Here is a 19,828-nt window from a genome sequence, read left to right on the forward strand (position 1 = left end):
GGGACTACGTCAGGTTCCACCTTGCTTCTCTGCTGCAGACATGGTTTCAGGGACTACGTCAGGTTCCACCATGCTCCTCTGGTGCAGACATGGTTTCAGGGACTACGTCAGGTTCCACCATGCTCCTCTGGTGCAGGCATGGTTTCAGGGACTACGTCAGGTTCCACCATGCTCCTCTGGTGCAGGCATGGTTTCAGGGACTACGTCAGGTTCCACCATGCTCCTCTGGTGCAGGCATGGTTTCAGGGACTACGTCAGGTTCCACCATGCTCCTCTGGTGCAGGCATGGTTTCAGGGACTACGTCAGGTTCCACCACGCTCCTCTGGTACAGGCATTGTTTCAGGGACTACGTCAGGTTCCACCATGCTCCTCTGGTGCAGGCATGGTTTCAGGGACTACGTCAGGTTCCACCATGCTCCTCTGGTGCAGGCGTGGTTTCAGGGACTACGTCAGGTTCCACCATGCTCCTCTGGTGGCAGGACGTGGTTTCAGGGACTACGTCAGGTTCCACCACGCTCCCTCTGGTGCAGACGTGGTTTCAGGGACTACGTCAGGTTCCACCTTGCTCCTCTGGTGCAGGCATGGTTTCAGGGACTACGTCAGGTTCCACCATGCTCCTCTGGTGCAGACATGGTTTCAGGGACTACGTCAGGTTCCACTTGCTCCTCTGGTGCAGGCATGGTTTCAGGGACTACGTCAGGTTCCACCATGCTCCTCTGGTGCAGGCATGGTTTCAGGGACTACGTCAGGTTCCACCATGCTCCTCTGGTGCAGCCATGGTTTCAGGGACTACGTCAGGTTCCACCATGCTCCTCTGGTGCAGGCATGGTTTCAGGCACATCCACAGTTCCTCACTGTGTACTTGCCCCCATACTCTCCTTTCCTTACTGTAACCCCATTGAGGAGTTTTTCTCCACATGGAGGTGCAAAGTATATGATCGGCATCCGCATCAACAAGTGACCTTCTTCAGACCAGGGACAATGTGATGACATCACAAGTGACCTTCTTCAGGCCAGGGACAATGTGATGACATCACAAGTGACCTTCTTCTGGCCAGGGACAATGTGATGACATCACAAGTGACCTTCTTCTGGCCAGGGACAATGTGATGACGTCACAAGTGACCTTCTTCAGGCCATGGACAATGTGATGACATCACAAGTGACCTTCTTCAGGCCATGGACAATGTGATGACATCACAAGTGACCCTTCTTCAGGCCATGGACGATGTGATGACATCACAAGTGACCTTCTTCTGGCCAGGGACAATGTGATGACATCACAAGTGACCCTTCTTCAGGCCAGGGACGATGTGATGACATCACAAGTGACCTTCTTCTGGCCAGGGACAATGTGATGACATCAACAAGTGACCTTCTTCAGGCCAGGGACAATGTGATGACATCAACAAGTGACCTTCTTCAGGCCATGGACGAAGTGATGACATCACAAGTGACCTTCTTCTGGCCAGGGACAATGTGATGACATCACAAGTGACCTTCTTCAGGCCATGGACGATGTGATGACATCACAAGTGACCCTTCTTCAGGCCAGGGACGATGTGATGACATCACAAGTGACCTTCTTCAGGCCAGGGACAATGTGATGACATCACAGCAGCCCAGGTTCAGGCCTGGATTCACCAGACACGTAGGTTCTTTCCAAGATGTTTGGCAAATGAAAAGATGTTAACAGATGTGGATGAGAACCTGTGGCCCAATCCACAAGACAGGGTTGATGGGGATGACCAGTGATTGTTCCTTTGTTTAGCTTTAATATTTCCTTACTGTACAGTATCCAGGTGTGGAACACATCAGTTTGTTTTGCAGGACTTTTTTTTGTTCCAGTAATTGTTACTTTCATTCAACTTGTGTTGTCATTGAGTTTGTATTCATCAATACATTTCACCTTTGTTCAACTGAAACTGATTCCACTGTCTGTGGTGTTCTCTCAACTAGTCATTTTACGTACAATGACATTACGTGAAGCACAGGATGAAACATGGATCACATATTTTGTACTACAATATTTAATGGTTGTACGAACGACAAAACAGTGACATTGTGTGTATGTTGTGTGTGTGTGTGATTTAAAGAAATGTCTCTATGGTATTTCAGGATAAATTAGTTGTTTGAACTAATTATTGTGTGAGTGCAAGCTTTCTTTAAAGATATGAATAAACAATGCAATGTTTTGAACATTGGAAAGTCTGATACAAGTGCTGACTGTTGTGAGTTTTGTATCTAGAGAGAAGAGAAACTAGTCTCAACGTGATTGATAAAAACTGTAGAATAGTTTAGTATATCTTATGAGACTGATAGAACTGAACTGGCTATCAATTCTGTTAAACAGGTGGAGCTCCGAGGTTCTGATACAGATCAGACTACATTTTCAATAAAATAATAAATAACTTTCTTTGATCATTATTAATCATTATCAATAGCAGCAATCTGTTACTGGTCGTAATATGCTTTTACTCTAAAAGGTCACCATGGGTGACATTAAAGGTGGATTGGTGGAGGATGGGATCTCGTAGTGGCCTGGTGGGGGGCCTGGGGAGTGGGGGGCATGTGTGTGTATGTGTGTGTATGTGTATATGTGTGTATGTGTGTCTGTGTGTGTATGCGTATGCTTAGGTGTGTGTGTGTGTGTGGGTTGGGATTAGGAGATGGGCGGTGGGGGGGGGGGGGGGGGGGGGGGGGGGGTATTGGGGCTCCTGGGGGTTGGAGGGTGGCTGTCCTCCGGCTGGGCCTCTTCCTGTTCTGGGGGGAGGGGGGGCAGGTCTGGGGCTCGGCGGCTGGGGCCTTCTCTGTCCCGGCGGGTTGGTTGGGGGGGGGTGGGGGGGATGGCCCCCGGGGGTGCGGCGGGCTCCGCTGCCGCGATCGTGGGGGCTCCCTGCCCGCGTGGCCTGGGGGCGCTGCACCGGCCGGTCCTGGCTCGGCGGCTCGGGTCGGGGCCCGGGGCTCGGCGCCCTTTAGCCTTCTCTTGTGGAAATACAAAAAAAATATATATATGTAGCACTAACAAGGGTATTGTATGTATCTCTCTGTCTTTCCTCTCCTCTCCTCTCCTCTCCTCTCCTCTCCTCTCCCCGCCTCTCCCCTCCCCTCCTCTCCTCTCCCCTCCCCTCCCCTCCCCTCCTCTCCCCGCCTCTCCCCTCCTCTCCCCTCCTCTCCTCTCCTCTCCCCTCCCTGCTCTCCTCTCCTCTCCTCTCCTCTCCTCTCCTCTCCTCTCCCCTCCTCTCCTCTCCTCTCCTCTCCCCTCCCCGCCTCTCCTCTCCCCTCCTCTCCTCTCCCCTCCCCGCCTCTCCTCTCCTCTCCTCTCCCCTCCTCTCCTCTCCTCTCCTCTCCCCTCCCCTCCCCTCCTCTCCTCTCCTCTCCTCTCCTCTCCTCTCCTCTCCTCTCCTCTCCTCTCCCCTCCCCGCCTCTCCTCTCCTCTCCTCTCCTCTCCCCTCCCCTCCTCTCCTCTCCCCTCCCCGCCTCTCCTCTCCCCTCCCCTCCTCTCCTCTCCCCGCCCCGCCTCTCCTCTCCTCTCCTCTCCCCCTCCCCGCCTCTCCTCTCCTCTCCTCTCCCCTCCCCGCCTCTCCTCTCCTCCCCTCCCCTCCCCTCCCCTCCCTCCCCTCCTCTCCTCTCCTCTCCTCCATCCTTTCACCCCAACCGGTCAGCAGAATTCCTCCACCTCTGACTCTGGTTTCTACAAAGTTTCTCTCTGTTGGATAGTTTTTCTTTCCACAGTCACAAACACACCTGCTGCTCATGTGGATGTTGGGCTTTTCTATTTTCTCTATAAAAGCACATTGGAATGAGTGCACTGTGGTGTGCACCTGAGGGGGGGGTTCTCCCAAACAGAATGGAGTGGGTGTGTCAGTGAAGTAGTGTGGTGTGTTTGGTAGTGGGGAGGGGTTATAAGGGGAGGTGCAGTGACACGGGTTGGTTTTGACAGGTGAACTGTCGTTGCTCTTGGAGGAAATAAAGAAAAGCGACTCGACTGTGCACAGCTCCTTTCTTGGTTTTATTAATGCCCTCTACCATTCTTGTCAATGCAGAGGGAAAAGAGGGGGAGATATTGAACATTTCAAACAAAAAAAGATCCGAAATATGCAGTGGATCTCATTTATGCAGACACTCGGAAATATCAAATCCTACCATTGAGCATTGAGGCGCGTTATCTTTTGCATTGCAATCCAGGTCTTCAGCCTCCACATTTTCATCTTCATTGCTGTCGACATCAAACCCTTTCAGATTCTGATGGGTATTCTTCCATCTATGGTAAAAAATAGATATGATTTAGAGTTTGGAGCATATCATTAGAGAATATCAATTAAAGTGTCAGTGTTAGAATTCTCTCTGTCACGGCTGGGAGCCGGCGTGTGGAGTGTCCTGAACCCAGAAGCAGACCTCAAGCAGGAAGTTGTTTGCAAACGTCAATGTTTTATTGAGGAAACAGGGAAAGGGGAGCTGGAACGGTGACGGAACCCGGGGGGAACTCTGGGGGGGCCTCTTGGAACCGGGACGGGACCCGGGGGAATCTCTGGGGGGGCCTCTTGGAACCGGGACGGGACCCGGGGGAATCTCTGGGGGGGCCTCTTGGAGCCGGGACGGGACCCGGGGGGAATCTCTGGGGGGGCCTCTTGGAGCCGGGACGGGACCCGGGGGGAATCTCTGGGGGGCCTCTTGGAGCCGGGACGGGACCCGGGGGAATCTCTGGGGGGGCCTCCAGGAACCGGGACGGGACCCGGGGGAATCTCTGGGGGGGCCTCCAGGAACCGGGACGGGACCCGGGGGAATCTTCTGGGGGGGCCTCTTGGAGCCGGGACGGGACCCGGGGGAATCTTCTGGGGGGGCCTCTTGGAGCCGGGACGGGACCCGGGGGAATCTCTGGGGGGGCCTCTTGGAGCCGGGACGGGACCCGGGGGGAATCTCTGGGGGGGGCTTCTTGGAGCCGGGACGGGACCCGGGGGGAATCTCTGGGGGGGCCTCCTGGAACCGGGACGGGACCCGGGGGAATCTCTGGGGGGGCCTCCAGGAACTGGGACGGGAACCCGACGGGGAACTTCTTGGAACCGGGACGGGACCCGGACGGGGACCTTCGGGACGGAACCGGGACGGGACCCGGACGGGACTTCTTGGAACAGGCGTCGGAACAGGAACAGGAACGGGAACGGGAACGGGAACGGGAACGGGAACGGGAACCTCCCCGGGGACGACACTCACTCCCCGGGGAGGACACTCACCCCCCGGGGAGGACAACACCGACTCACCTGCGGCAGCAGCCCACAGGAGACTAACCACATGGACTGAAGACTAGCAATCCTCTGGCCCCGGACCCTCCTCCCTGCAGGGCTTAAGACTGCTTGACAATCAATCAGCTGATTGCCTGCAGGAGTGCCAGAGAGGATCCGGTGCTGGAGCGAGGTGTGTGACTCCTGACATGCTCACCAAAAATAAAAATGGTGCATGAATGCATTTACCTGTTGAGAACCTGCAGAAAGGTTTTCCTCATCATCCTCATCATCTTCATTTTCGTTGATATTTTTATGAAGTATGACCTGTAGTGTTATAACAGAGAAAGAGTTACTTGAAGGGAAAAAAAACAAAACAAAAAAAACTAACATTGACTTGATGCCATGTAGCTCTTGTCACAATGCCCTGATGCTGAAAGAAGACAAGTAATGGGGAATTTAATTCTGTCAATTTGTTATGAGGGATGGCATCAAGCTTTTTAAATCGTAAACCGTGAAATCATCAAGCGCTCCAGAGCTCCAGAACCGGTTCAACCCAATGGCTGTGGGGAGCAGTTTCGTGACTACTATTGCTGCAATACCTTTATCTAGTGGCAGCAGAAAAAGCTAGTTTTGCATTAGAAAACATTGGTCTTACACATGTTTTAAACAACTGTAAAACCGAGTTTCCAATAATGTAAAACTGTCTGCAGCTATATTGCTCCTGTGATAATGCTGGGTTAGGTATAATTAAAGAAACCAGGCGGGTTTTCGTGAGGTACATTTTCGAATCCTTGTATATTAATGAGGTTCTAACTTTGATTGACATCCCATAAGCATCAGAGCGAACGGCGAGGTTATGACTGAACTACACACCACGCCAGGGTCAAGTCTACAATGAAGATCCCGCCCATGTGCCTTCTTCTCGGGGGAGGGGGTCACTTTGTGAACATATTGGACAAAAAACTATTCAGTTCCTCCAGGACGTTGCGATCGCACTTATTAATACAAACTCGAGGAAATCAGTGCAGAATTGCACCTTTTCCAAAAGCCCGCAACTATTCCAATAATACAATCAGAGTTATCACAGTTGTATAGACTCAGACTGGCGCTTACAAAGACAAACCTGTTTGCTCCACAGCTGAGCAGAGACAGGGATGCGTAGATAGATTAATGATACAACTATTAAGAATAACTTTCATCTTTTCTTATTGTCCAGACTCTTTGGCTTAAACTGATGTAAAATACAAATGAAAATTGAATTATGATGAAAAAATATATTGCTTTAGGCACACAAAAAAAGAAAGGGGAAAATAGACCCTGAAATGAGGCTTCTTTAGCCCACAACAAAAAGAAAAAATATCTGCGCAATCCTGGAGGGACGGACTTGTTCTTACGACAATTTCTTTATTAACATTTAGTTAAACATTTGTCAATTTTCGTTTTTGAAATTTCTTACAAAAAATGTATTTCTCCCATAGAGTTGTATTGGCCCCTGCCCTCCACCTGGAATTATTGACATCATCACTTTCTAGAACATGAACTCAACCTGTTTCAAATAGCTTTGTTGGTTTACAGGAGTCTCTAGTGCCAGGCTCAGACGTCAAAGTCCACAAACAGAAGCTCAACTCTCTGCGAACGTCAAATTCGTCAGTTTATATCGGCGACCTTGCTGTGCTTATCTTCAGCAGAGAAACGCTCGCTTGCTCAAGTTTGACCGGAAGACAGTCAGCAGCACATCAAGATGTGGAATCCAAGCCACAACTTGATGCCGCAAAACTTGATGCCATTGTTGGTGAGTGTACTTAACTACTTTTAAATATCAAAATAAATTGTACGAACACGTTACACTGTTGCTTAGTTCTCCATCGTTGTTTTGATGCAGCACGGGAGGGAAAGGGTTAAGTCTGCAGAATCAGTAAGGAAAACTGCAGCAAAAAGTCAAAAAGCAAAAAAAGGTGTGTGGAATTCACCTGTGAGGAGCTACAAAAGCTTTCCAACATAAAATCATGTGTTGGTGACTGTGTGTGTACAAGGAGCAGCGAGAACAGGAAGAAGGACAGGAGACATGCAGACGTTATCATAGTGCCACATTTTCGATCGATATCTTTTTCCATCATGGGTGTACAGTTAAATCATTATACGCTTACCTATTGTTAATTAATTACATCAAAATTAACTTATCTACTGTGACCAATCAAATTTTAAAAGTCTGCTTAATCTGATATTCAAAAAATGATTCACAGCAGTATTATTAATTGAAGTATGAACTGTTAAGATTTTGTGGTGTCAGAGTTCACCTAACAGTGCAAGTGTTAATTGTGTGTGTGTGTGTGTGTGTGTGTGTGTGTTCACAGGGCATGCTCAGTCCAAGTTTCCATATGAGCGTTCCAGATGTGAGAAAAATAATAAGAAAGAAATGCAACAACGAAAACTTCAAAAAAGCATCAACAAGCAAGCAAGTGAATGCTTAAAACAGACAATTAAAACATGTTCAGAATAGTTTGTGTTCTCAAGTGTGTTTCCTCCTGTTGAACAAATCTGTTGTTATAATGTTCAATTTCTACAATTCTCTATATGGTGAATAAATGTAAACGAAATTGCTTTGCTGTTTTCTTAACTTTCTTTTCTCAGCATAAAGGTGAAGTATCACGAAGTAGTGGACTTGAAATGTTTTGGTAGTAATAGTAATACCAAGATTACTTTAAGTATACTGTAAAGTGTACTTTCAAAGAGAAAAGTATACTCAATTATTCAGAAGTACACTACAAGTAAACTTAAAAGATTACTTTAAGTATTCTGAAAAGTGTACTTTCAAAGATAAAAGTATATTCAATCATATCAGAAGTACACTACAAGTAAACTTAAAAGATTACTTAAAGTATACTTTTGGTGTACTTTAAAGTATACTTGTAGTATACCACAAGTGGGCCAATTTAGTCCCAAGGAGTATACTTGTAAGTAAACTTCTAGTGCAAGTATAAGTAAACTTGGGAGAATATACTAAGTATACTTAAGTACACTTGATATTACATACTTGAAGTATACTTCTTTTTGGTAAGGGTGAACATGGATTTGTTTGGATGGATGTGTTTTCCCACTTGGACACGAGGAGAAACTCCAGCAGTGCAGAAACACAACTGAATACAATATGTTCAGTTGTCACACAGAAAACAAATGTTTAACTACTATATTCCTTCAATTGACTGTATTTAAAAATGTTTTTTTAATTAAAAAAAAAAAAGAAAAGAAAAGATAATCCTGAAGTGTGAAGTTTCAACAGTTTTGTGTTTTTAACACACAGAAGAAAACTCCTTCTGTATAAAACATGAAGCATTAGTTTGAGAAAGTCAAAGTAAAGAGAATGTGTCCCTCCTCTGCCAGGTGAGAACGTGTCTCCAGGTGCGGGGAGGAGACCGGTCTTTCCCCCGGGAGGACAGCAGTGTTTAGCGGAGCTCTTACACTGGAAGACACTGTTATTTCCCGGAAACTTTCCCGGGTGGAGAGCGCTGTTCCGTGGAGCTTTACCCCGGGAGGGTTGCGGTGTTTCCCAATTGGAGCTCCTCCTGGCTCCGGTCCAGCTGCGGCGCCTCTGCTCGGCTCACTCCAGCCCGGCTCGGCTCACTCCAGCCCGGCTCGGCTCACTCCAGCCCGGCTCGGCTCTCCCCGCCGCCCGCTGTCAGCCGCGTCGTCCCGCTGGACATGGAGGAGAACGCGCCGCTTCCCACGGAGCTGCTGGGTGAGAAACTCTGAACTGGACTCACCTTCACACCTGCACGGCGAACAGCAGAGGAAGAGTTTGTAACGTCAGGACAAGACACAGAACAAGCAACACATTAGAATCTGATCAAGAAAAGTTTGAAAATACTTTTATTGATTCACACGCAGAAAGTGATTCAATGCAACTGTACCCTGGAGGGTGAGTGGGACTTGTTTTCATAGCTGGAGGGTTTGTCTTGTACACTTCCGGGTCTGAAGAGGAGCTGTGAGGATCTCTGGAGGAGGTCTGAATAGCTCTAGAGGAGCTCTGATGGGTTCTAGAGGAGGTCTGAATAGCTCTAGAGGAGCTCTGATGGGTTCTAGAGGAGGTCTCAGTTGCTCTAGAGGAGATCTGGAGAAGCTCTGATGGGTTCTGCAGGAGGTCTCAGTTGCTCTACAGGAGATTTTGAGGAGCTCTGATAGGTTCCTAGCTCTCGAGGAGTTCTGGAGGTGGTGTAAGAAGCTCTGGGTAGGTCTTAGGAGCCCCAGAGGAGATCTGAGGAGATTTAGAGCAGCTCCATGGAGTTCTGGAGGAGGTTTGAACAGCTCTAGAGGAACTCTGGATAAGGTCTGAGAAGATCTGGAGGAGGTCTGATGAGTTCTTTAGGAGGTCCGAATAGCTCTAGAGGAGATCTGGAGGGGCTCTGGGGAAGGTCTGAGGAGCTTTGGACATCTAGAGGGGCTGAGAATCTCTGGAGAAGCTTTGATGACCTCTGGGGGACATCAACAGGAGCTCTAAAGAAGCTCTGAGTTTTGGGGGATGTCTGAATAGCTCTAAAGGAGCTCAGGGGGTCTGATGGGACCTAGAGGAGCTCTGAAGTAGGACTTCTCTCCACCAGAAAGAACCAGGTTCTAGTTCAGGCTCCACTATCCCAGATTAAATGATCTTGTTCCCTCATATTATTAACTTGAGGGAACAACACATTATATTGTTGCCAGGAGTTATTTCAGTTATAGTTTTTTCTCTATTCGCTATAGATTTCAGATTTCACAACTCCGCCCCCAGCTGATGCTGCGTCAGGCCCTGCTCAGGCCCAGCAACCACGTGGGGCCAACATACCTTTCAAATACACAACTTCTTTCTTGCTTCAAATGCTTTCAGAAATACATCAGGAGTACATCGCTGAACTGTTTTAATAATAGAGAGTTGTTGTCTGACCATGTTGGTCCGTTTGTAGCAGCGGGAGCTGACAGTTTTGAGTGATGTATACAGGTGCATCACATAACTCCACCCTACACGGTGACATACAGTAGCAAGGTTTCAGCGTGATTTTGTTCAGCAGGACCCTGGAGTGCCAAACTTTTTTCTTGTTCTTATGGAGTATGAATCGGCCTTGAGAGTATGACAAGCATTGTTTTGGGCAGCTGGCTGACATTTGCAGTAGTAGGAGTAAGCAGGGGCCTTTAGACATGTAAGCAGTTAGCCCATTTAGACTTACATTTTGTTTGCTGACATTAAACAACATGTATCATCAGAATTGAAGTGTTGAGGGTCCATCAGGGAGTAATGTCTTTGAACTCTGCAGGGTTCAGTGAAACCTTTACTCTGTGCTACTGTCACAGGAGACATGGAACAGAAGAATTAGAGAATTGAAAAAAAAACTCATCCAGGCCTTGTAATGTCATTCAGAAGAAACCTAGTTCCCATTAATTCCAGTGAGCTCCAGGATTCCAGACCTGAAGAACTAGGAGACTCAGCAGGTTGCCTCAGATTCTAGTGTGAATGACTAGATACGTTAACGAACTGACACATGTTCAGAAATCAGGACAAAAGCTGACAGCTATCAATTCCCTTGATGTATGTGTGTGTGTGTGTGTGTTGCAGAGAGTGTGTGTGAGGCCGTGGGCCATGGGGTAAAGCTGACCCTGAGGCACAAAGCCCAGCTGGAGGTCAAAGGTGACCGATTGGAGACCAGAGTGCTGGTGAGTGTTTCAGCGGGGATTGTCGGTCCCTGAAGAGAAAACTTTGAAAAACAATTAATCTTCACGTAAACACAGACAGCCTTTCCAAAACTGGAGTTGTGTTCATTAGTTCTGCTCGTTGTGATGACACGAACAAGAACATTGCTTCATACAGACAGTGCGCACACATACCTCAACACTGCATCTCCTGTCGGGACTTGACCAAAGCCAGTGAAAAATGCTTGACACACACACACACACACACACATACACACACACACACACACACATTCCACAGCAGGCACATGAACACAGATGCAGAAAGTTGGGGAAATGCTTGTTGTGTAAAACAATCACAGGAAAAAGACAATGTGTTGAATTACTGTGGGACATGTGAGGTAACTTGAGTTAAACAGCTCAGGAACATGTGAAACTAAACGACAATTAAAACTGCTACAATCATTGAGACCGTTCAAAAGAGGTATAGCTGTTCCTTTGCGGCCGGTGATGATGATGATGATGATGATGATGATGATGGATATTTAAAGTAGAGCTCTCTGTGTGGTCTGCCGTCAGGCGCTGGGGTTCCATCGAGCCTTCCTGCTGACGACCCGGATTCCTTCAAAGGTCAGTGAATCAGTAAAACCAGTTCTCCCATCAGAAGCAGCCACTGGACCTGGAACAGAACCCTTTCTATTGTCATATCCACATAAACCAAAATATAGCAGCACATTGAAGAGTGACCTGTCCTCATTTACGACTCTGGAGCAAAGAGTGTCAGGAGAGCTTCAATAGAGGTGTGCGTCAGCAGAACTAGGAATAAAGACCATTCATGATTATTGCGGATAAATAAGAAGCTCCTCGTCCTCTCTGACTCAATGCTTCGATATCTGCTCACTGAGCTCTTCACACACACTTCTGCCTACTGATTGGGCGTTTTATCGCAGTGTGATCGGTGTGTTACTCAGGATTGGGTAGTAACGGACTACTTGTAACAGCGTTGCGTAATTAGCATAAAAAAACTAATCCATTACAGTACATAATTATAGGGATTTCTTACCTCATAAGGATCACTATTTATGTTGTGGTTGGCTATCGATAATGATTAATAATTATCAAAGATAGTTTTTAATAATATTATTGAAATGTAATCTGATGTGTATCAGAACCTCGGAGCTCCACTTGTCTTAACAGGAAATGATAGTCAATTCAGTTCTATCAGTCTCATAAGATATACTAAACAGTTCATCAGGAATTTGAATTAATAGTTAAATTAATTACAATTACCAGAATTAACAGTAAAGATTGAAGGATTTTGGAGTTCTTGACACAGAAGAGTCGACATTTCATTCACCTTTGTGCTCATTAATAAAACAGCAAGTATGATTCCAAACATTATATTTATTAACAATGAAAACAAATAAACACAGATTCTAACTACCTACATACAGCTTGGTGTGTGTGTGTGTGTGTGTGTGTGTGTGTGTGTGTGTGTGTGTGTGTGTGGAGAAGAAAAGAGAGAGAGTTGGAGGGAGTGTGTGTGTGTGAGACATGTGATGGAACTACAAAACAAGATGGCGGATCACAAGAAACTCCATTCCAATGGAGGTTATCAGAGAGCAGGAAGTCTGTCCTGGGTCTCCACCATGTGCTGGAGAACAATGGAACATGGAAGCTAGTCTTTAGCGTCTGCTTCCTGTGTGTCTCTGCTAAAGGACCATTTCTAGAATGACTTGATGTGAATGAGACTTGCTTTGTAAAATGTCAGGAGTCGTCAGATGGTGTTCAGTTACTGTGTGATGTTGTCTTTGATGTGATATGTGTAGGATTGTGAGTTAACTAGTTAGTAATGCAAAGATTAGCATGCAGACCCTGTGTCTGTGGCAGAGCTAACGTTGGTTTACAGGTTGATCACTGCTCCTAATATCATTATCTATAGAACTCAATCACTGTAACAGAATCAACACATCTTCATAAAGTTAAACAGTTCTATCATAGTATCAGGTTTAACTAATCTCAGGTAAAGCCCAGTTGTTGTTCCCACTTCCTTGAAGGAGTTCAGTTGTTGTCCTGCTGGAGGGAAGCTAGTGTCTTCTCCTGTAGTTAGCACCTCCTGATAACTGTGGTTGCTGGTTCTGCAGGCTGAGGAGAAGAAGATGAAGTTGATGTTTCAGGAGTCCTTCTTTGCAGCTCCTGGTTGTTCCTTTTGTCCAGACTGAGGAGCTGGTCGCTCAGGTCTGTGATGGTTTTCCTGCTGGTTGAGGAAAACACAAAGAAGTTCTGTGAGGCGTCATTTCCCTGGTCCGTCCTGGAGGAACTGCTTGGTTTTCCTGGTTGATGGGAGATCAGACTCTGGGTGCTGGTCTCTGGACCAGGGGAAGGTCTGACCCTCGTGGTCGGGTCAGCAGAGGAGTTGAGGAGTGAAGGCCCTGGTTGCAGGCCTCTGGTGTTAGCTGGATGCTAACGCTGGGTGAGTGTTAGCTGGATGCTAACGCTGGGTGAGTGTTAGCTGTATGCTAACGCTGGGTGAGTGTTAGCTGGATGCTAACGCTGGGTGAGTGTTAGCTGTGTGCTAACGCTGGGTGAGCGTTAGCTGTATACTAACACTGGGTGAGTGTTAGCTGTATGCTAACGCTGGGTGAGCGTTAGCTGTATGCTAACGCTGGGTGAGCGTTAGCTGTATGCTAACGCTGGGTGAGCGTTAGCTGTATGCTAACGCTGGGTGAGCGTTAGCTGTATGCTAACGCTGGGTGAGCGTTAGCTGTATGCTAACGCTGGGTGAGCGTTAGCTGTATGCTAACGCTGGGTGAGCGTTAGCTGGATGCTAACGCTGGGTGAGTGTTAGCTGTGTGCTAATGCTGGGTGAGTGTTAGCTGTATGCTAGCTGTATGCTAACACTGGGTGAGTTGAGATGCTGGGTAGCAGCTCTTCAGCAACCCACCTACTCGGAGTCTTCGCTGCCAGAGAAGAGGAGACTGGCTTCGCAGCCTTTTGTTGCACGAATGTTGATTCGGAGGTGTCGAATCCTGAGAGCTTCAACCAATCAGTGACTGGCTGAATGCATGGGAGAAGCGTCTTGTGAGCAGAAATTGGGGAGGAAGGTCCTGCAGAAGGTCCCCCCCCCACTGGGTGTGAAAGACAATCACATTCCTGGGTCAGAATTCATGTCATGACTGTGTATCATGACGTATGATAATTGTCTTTCCCCAGAAATGAACAAACTTTCTGTGGTCCTGTGAGATCCCAACATAATAAAATGTGTAATCTTGTCACAGGTATATTTGATAAAAACTGGGATTACTGAGCAGGATTACAACAGAGAATCAGATGGAATATACGAGAAATGCAGCTGGCACATGCGTTGTGTGCCCATGCAAAGCATTGTGACACTTCCCGACGCTTCCAGGTATCAACAATGTGTTGTTACCTGGCCAGGACTGACTCCTGGCCTTGGAGCTTTTAAAGTTGGAGAAATCTCTTAACCTCTCTGTACAATGTAAATTATGCCTCCCAGCTGTGAAAGTGCTATTAACGTCCAGGGACTCGACGTCTCACCTGAAGAAAGATCTAGGTAGGATAAAAACCTGGTGGAGGGGAGAGGAGAGGAGAGGAGAGGAGAGGAGAGGAGAGGAGAGGAGAGGAGAGGAGAGGAGAGGAGAGGAGAGGAGAGGAGAGGAAAGACAGAGAAAGACTTGGTGGGGAGAAACATACAATACCCTTGTTTGTGCTACATATATATTTTTTTCCTTTTTAACAACACAGTAATCACAGCGATCTAAATATTTTCCAGCTGCCATGAGATTAAACCAGCCTGAGCAGCAACAGAGCAAAAACCAAAATAATCACAACAATGATAACAAAAGCAAAAACAAAAGGACATAAAACAAGGGAAAAAGAGAAAAACAGAACGAAACAAAAGACAAAATAAAAAGCTGTGGTATTAAGTCTGTTTGATAAACAGCTTTTGTTGTCAGATGCTCAAAATGTTCAGCGACTGTGTGACATGAAATCCATTGGCACGTTCAGCTAATCTTTCAATTCTGACAATATGTTTGCTCTCTTCTGTGGATTGTTGAAAGAAAGGGATTTGTATTACAAGTAGAGATGTCAGAATTTACACAATTATACGGAAAGACCTACATAATCTTTCAGGTGTTTCAAATATGTGTTTAACAGCCTTTGTTCCAAAGCAAAAACAGTATGATGTGTATAAAGTCAGTGATTTGTACTTTTTTGCCATGTACCAGAATAAAAGACTTTTGAATGTGGCAGAGCTTTGTGTCAGGTTGAGATCAGGAATAATAGCTCAGGGAATTGTCCGGCCCCCGGGGCCTTAGCTTTCTGAAAATGTGGCCCTCCCAAAAATAGAGTTGAATAGTCCTGGTTTAGAGGATCTCATGTTTTAGGTATTAATCAGGCTGCTCATTGACTCAGTAGCGGGTTGTTCAGTTATTATCACTCAGTGGTTCATGCACCGATGGCCTCTCAAACCTGTCAAACATGTATATTTAGTCCGGAAAATAAACAACATTAAAACCAACGAGGAAACGGGATGAGAGGACTAGCACTTGAATAATTGAAAGCTTTATTGCATTGTGGTTTTGATTCTTTAAAAAAAAAAGAAAATCAGTGTTAGACAACTGATTGGTTACTGAGTTTTGATAGTTCACAACTTGTTCTGTTGAGGGCAGTTTGTATCGGCTGCGTATAAGATGCGTCAATACACTGAGTTTGCTGGTGAAGTAATCCAAAAGTAACTAAAAATACTCTTGTACATTACTTTTTATTTTAGTACTTAGAGTAAGTTACTGATTACATTTTTTGACAGGTACTTGTCACGGAGAACAATTTTCAAGTAACCTTCCCAACCCTGGTGTTACCTTATGTGTTGTGTGAATATCATGTGTCTGTTTCATCTGCCTGATGCAGGTTGAAATCTCCTTCAGCTTCCTGGAGATCCAGGAGATCAGCAGCAACAGTCCCACTCAGGTACACACACACACACACACACACACACACACACACACACACGGGCTCGATTTCATTACAAACCCGTGAAAACATGAACAGAAACAGTTCCTGAAGTGTCCACTGGTGGCGCTGTTTCACTGAGCACAGAGCTTGTCATGCAACAATACACTCTAGCCCCCTTTCCACTGAACCCTGTTAGGATTTTCATGCATTTCCACTGCAAGACTTGTATGGCACCAAAATAGCCAGTCCACAGGTTAGTGCTTTTGCGTCGTCCCCTGAGGTACCAGCACAAGGTATCTGGTCTGGTTTTGAGTAGCCGTCTACTCACTCGTCAGTGATTTACAACACGCCTGCGATATTCCATTATGTCAGCTGTATGAATCCTCTGTTGTTACTATTTTCAGCTTTGCACTGGTTGTTTGTCTTTTTGCGGCTTCAGAGATGCAGTCGCGACTTTCACGAAAGAGCGGATGCAACATCGGGATGCAGACTGGAGCTCCTGTTCAGGCTCTACAGCTAAAACCAAACGGGACGTCGCATGGCGTAGCGTCACGTCTCGTAGTGTCACGTCTCGTAGCGTCGCGTCTCGTAGCGTCGCGTCTCGTAGCGTCGCGTCTCGTAGCGTCACGTCTCGTAGCGTCACGTCTCTTAGTGTCGCGTCTCTTAGTGTCGCGTCTCGTAGTGTCGCGTCTCGGAGTGTCGCGTCTCGGAGTGTCGCGTCTCGTAGCGTCACGTCTCGTAGCGTCACGTCTCGTAGCGTCGCGTCTCTTAGTGTCGCGTCTCTTAGTGTCGCGTCTCGTAGTGTCGCGTCTCGTAGTGTCGCGTCTCGGAGTGTCGCGTCTCGGAGTGTCGCGTCTCGGAGCGTCGCGTCTCGTAGCGTCGCGTCTCGTAGCGTCGCGTCTCGTAGCGTCGCGTCTCGTAGCGTCGCGTCTCGTAGCGTAGCGTCGCGTCTCGTAGCGTCGCGTCTCGTAGCGTCGCGTCTCGTAGCGTCGCGTCTCGTAGCGTCGCGTCTCGTAGCGTCGCGTCTCGGAGCGTCGCGTCTCGGAGTGTCGCGTCTCGTCTCGTGGTATCTCGCACCGCAGGACCGGGCCTGGCCGGTGTTTGCGCTCTCAGAACCAACATAGAAGTTGTGGCTGCACAGAAAAAAAAGAACTAGTCCAAAGTGGAAGATGCAAACAAAAAGAGAAGATTCTTGAAGCCGGGCCAGCCGCCCCGGGCTGAGTTGATCCATCATTTTGCACTTTTTATAATTAGTGTATGTAAAAATGTAAGTTTACATACACCTGGAATATGATATTTATAGAAGGCTCAGCAATTGCCTCACTAATTATAAAACGTGTATAACTATTGATATGTAGTTACAGCATGCGGTCAGGATTCCATCATTGTCTGCACCCCGTCTCCGATGTCACATACGCTCAATGAGACTGGGGTGTAGCGCCACCTGGTGATTGGCAGTTGTTAACTAGCGAGGCGCTCAGGGCACAATGCAGCAGCCTGTGAGCCTGAGCTCAGGGTGAATGAACGAGCCTGTGAGCCTGAGCTCAGGGCAGCAAACCCAGCTATATGGCTTCAAATCCTTCAGAAGGCAGAAGTGTAGCAAAAGTCACGTGTAACAAAACAGACAATTGTGAAACTGTGAGACTCGTAACTGGTGAGTCTGTATTTTCAGCACTTTTATTTGAATGTGTACTTTTCTGATTCAGGTTCACATTCACAAATTATTTTACACATTAACAACTCTTAACTTCAGACAGACAGACTGAGGTACAGACGGACAATTCAGGGTACAGACAGACAACTCTGCATATGCATAATAAAACCCCCATATAACCGTATCCTCTGCGGTGTGTGTGTGTGTGTGTGTGTGTGTGTGTGTGTGTGTGTGTGTGTGTGTGTGTGTGTGTGTGTGTGTGTGTGTGTGTGTGTGTGTGTGTGTGTGTGTGTGTGTGTGTGTGTGTGTGTGTGTGTGTGTGTGTGTGTGTGTGTGTGTGTGTGTGTGTCCGACCTCCAGCTGCTGCTGCAGTGTGGCCGTTCCTCCTGCAGCCTCCAGTTCAGCTCGGTTGGGGAAATGGATGAAGTGATCGCTCACATCGGGACCTGCCTGCAGAGGATCAGTCCGTCTGGCTCTGTGCTGTATGACACACACACACACACACACATACACACACACACACTTAATTCAAAATGTCATTTAGGTGTGTGTGTGTGTGTGTGTGTGATGAAGGACGATGATGAAGAAGCTGACTCTCCATCCTCCAGATCGTTCTTCATCTCTTCAGGCTCTTTGGGACGAGCAGCGATCAGCTGATCTGGGACCCTGCGGTGAACAAACTATCATTTTGTGTGTGTGTGTGTGTGTGTGTGTGTGTGTGTGTGTGTGTGCATGTGTGATGTGCATGTGTGTGTGTGTAAAACATTGTTACCATGTGTTCCAGGTGGGTTCTCCCATCAGTACCAATGTGTGTGTGACTTCCTGGGTTCACCGTACAGAGAGGAAGTCCAATGGGTTTGTACTGCTTCAGTTACTGTTTAGACTTCCTCTCGTACATCTCCCTCCTGCACCTTCTCCTCCTCCATCCTGACGTTCCAGCTCTGGTCTCTGTCCCTGCAGGACGTGGACACCATCTACCTGACACAGGACACCCGAGAGCTCAACCTGCAAGATTTCGTCCACCTGGAGACCAGGTGAGTTTCATTCAGTCTGAAATGAAGATCTCAAACTTTAACACGATGTGGCTGACAGTGCTGACAACAACTTGGTTCACTACAATGGAGCCAAAGGGCAAAGGTCAAAGGTACAGTTTGTCAGATTGATGTAATAGCAACTTTGTGCAGTGGGGTCACTGATGCCTTGGTCTCCTCCACTCAGCACAGTTGACAATAGTTTGTTCCAGGCCTGTGGTACAAAGTGGAATTACAATAAGAGGCTTCTGCCATAATTGTGAATCTTTGGTTGGTTCCTGCAGCCCGACACATTGACATAATGATGCATCTTTTCATGTTGCTGACTATTTATTCCTGACATGAATTACACGTATCGGACATCACACTCGCACACAAGGTGGTTTGATGTGATTTATTAGATTTCTTTCAAGTATGAAGGCAAAAACATCTTGATTTTTGATTTCAATCACAAAAAAGGTAGTTTACTGATTTTAACATGCTTTTGTTGTTTTGCAGGGATTTGATGGCAATCGTTGCCGTTCTGGAGTATAACCAGTGGTTCAGCCGCCTGACCAGCAGAGACTTTAAACTGGTAACCACCTGAATGTCCTTCCACCGCAGGACCACCGCATTGCCACTGCCTTATCCACCACATTGACCACTGTACAACCCCCCCATTGCCCACTCCACATCCCCCGCATTAACTACTGCAAGACCACTGCACAACCACCACATTATCACTGCACGACCACTTCACTAGCCACCAAATGCATTAAGCACCGCATTTCTCACGACATTGACCACCACCCTGACTCCCGCCTTAACAGCTGCATAATTGCTGCAGTACCTACTGCTTGGACCACCACAAAAGCCACCACATTTACCACCGTATGAATCACTGCATGACCACCGCATTGGCCAACGCATTAACTACTGCACCAACCACTGTACTAACCATGCAACATTCACACAGACATTTTAGTCTAAAAGGAATAGTTTCCTTCTTGTGTTGAAATACATCATCCATCCATCCATTGTCTGCCGCTTATCCAGGCCAGGTCGTGGAGGCAGCAGTCTGAGCAGAGTTGCCCAGACTTCCCTCACCCAGACTCTTCCTCCAGCTCTTCCGGTGGCACCCCAAGGCGTTCCCAGGCCATAGAGAGACATAGTCCCTCCAGCGTGTCCTGGGTCTGCCCCGAGGCCTCCTACCGGAGGGACATGCCCGGAACTCCTCCATAGGGAGCGGATCTACTCCGAGCTCCTTCCTGGTGACTGAGCTCCTCACCCTATCTCTAAGGGTGAC

General features: G+C 47.3%; 1 protein-coding gene across 1 annotated transcript in view; it reads left to right on the top strand.

The window, feature by feature from the left end:
• Positions 1-8,587: 8,587 nt before the first annotated feature.
• The window catches only part of carmil1 (capping protein regulator and myosin 1 linker 1), a gene marked incomplete at both ends in the record, with an annotated part of 71,819 nt that continues 60,578 nt past the window's right edge, over positions 8,588-19,828 (top strand). The window contains 10 exons of the mRNA XM_080516471.1: positions 8,588-8,607; positions 8,805-8,962; positions 10,808-10,905; positions 11,461-11,511; positions 15,814-15,873; positions 17,873-17,994; positions 18,086-18,183; positions 18,297-18,367; positions 18,473-18,546; positions 19,042-19,117. Of these exons, the coding sequence (XP_080372597.1) occupies positions 8,588-8,607; positions 8,805-8,962; positions 10,808-10,905; positions 11,461-11,511; positions 15,814-15,873; positions 17,873-17,994; positions 18,086-18,183; positions 18,297-18,367; positions 18,473-18,546; positions 19,042-19,117 (828 nt within the window). The remainder of the gene's footprint in view (positions 8,608-8,804; positions 8,963-10,807; positions 10,906-11,460; positions 11,512-15,813; positions 15,874-17,872; positions 17,995-18,085; positions 18,184-18,296; positions 18,368-18,472; positions 18,547-19,041; positions 19,118-19,828) is intronic.

The sequence above is a fragment of the Blennius ocellaris genome, assembly GCF_963422515.1.
Source record: "Blennius ocellaris genome assembly, chromosome: 20".
Classification (NCBI taxonomy): domain Eukaryota; kingdom Metazoa; phylum Chordata; class Actinopteri; order Blenniiformes; family Blenniidae; genus Blennius; species Blennius ocellaris.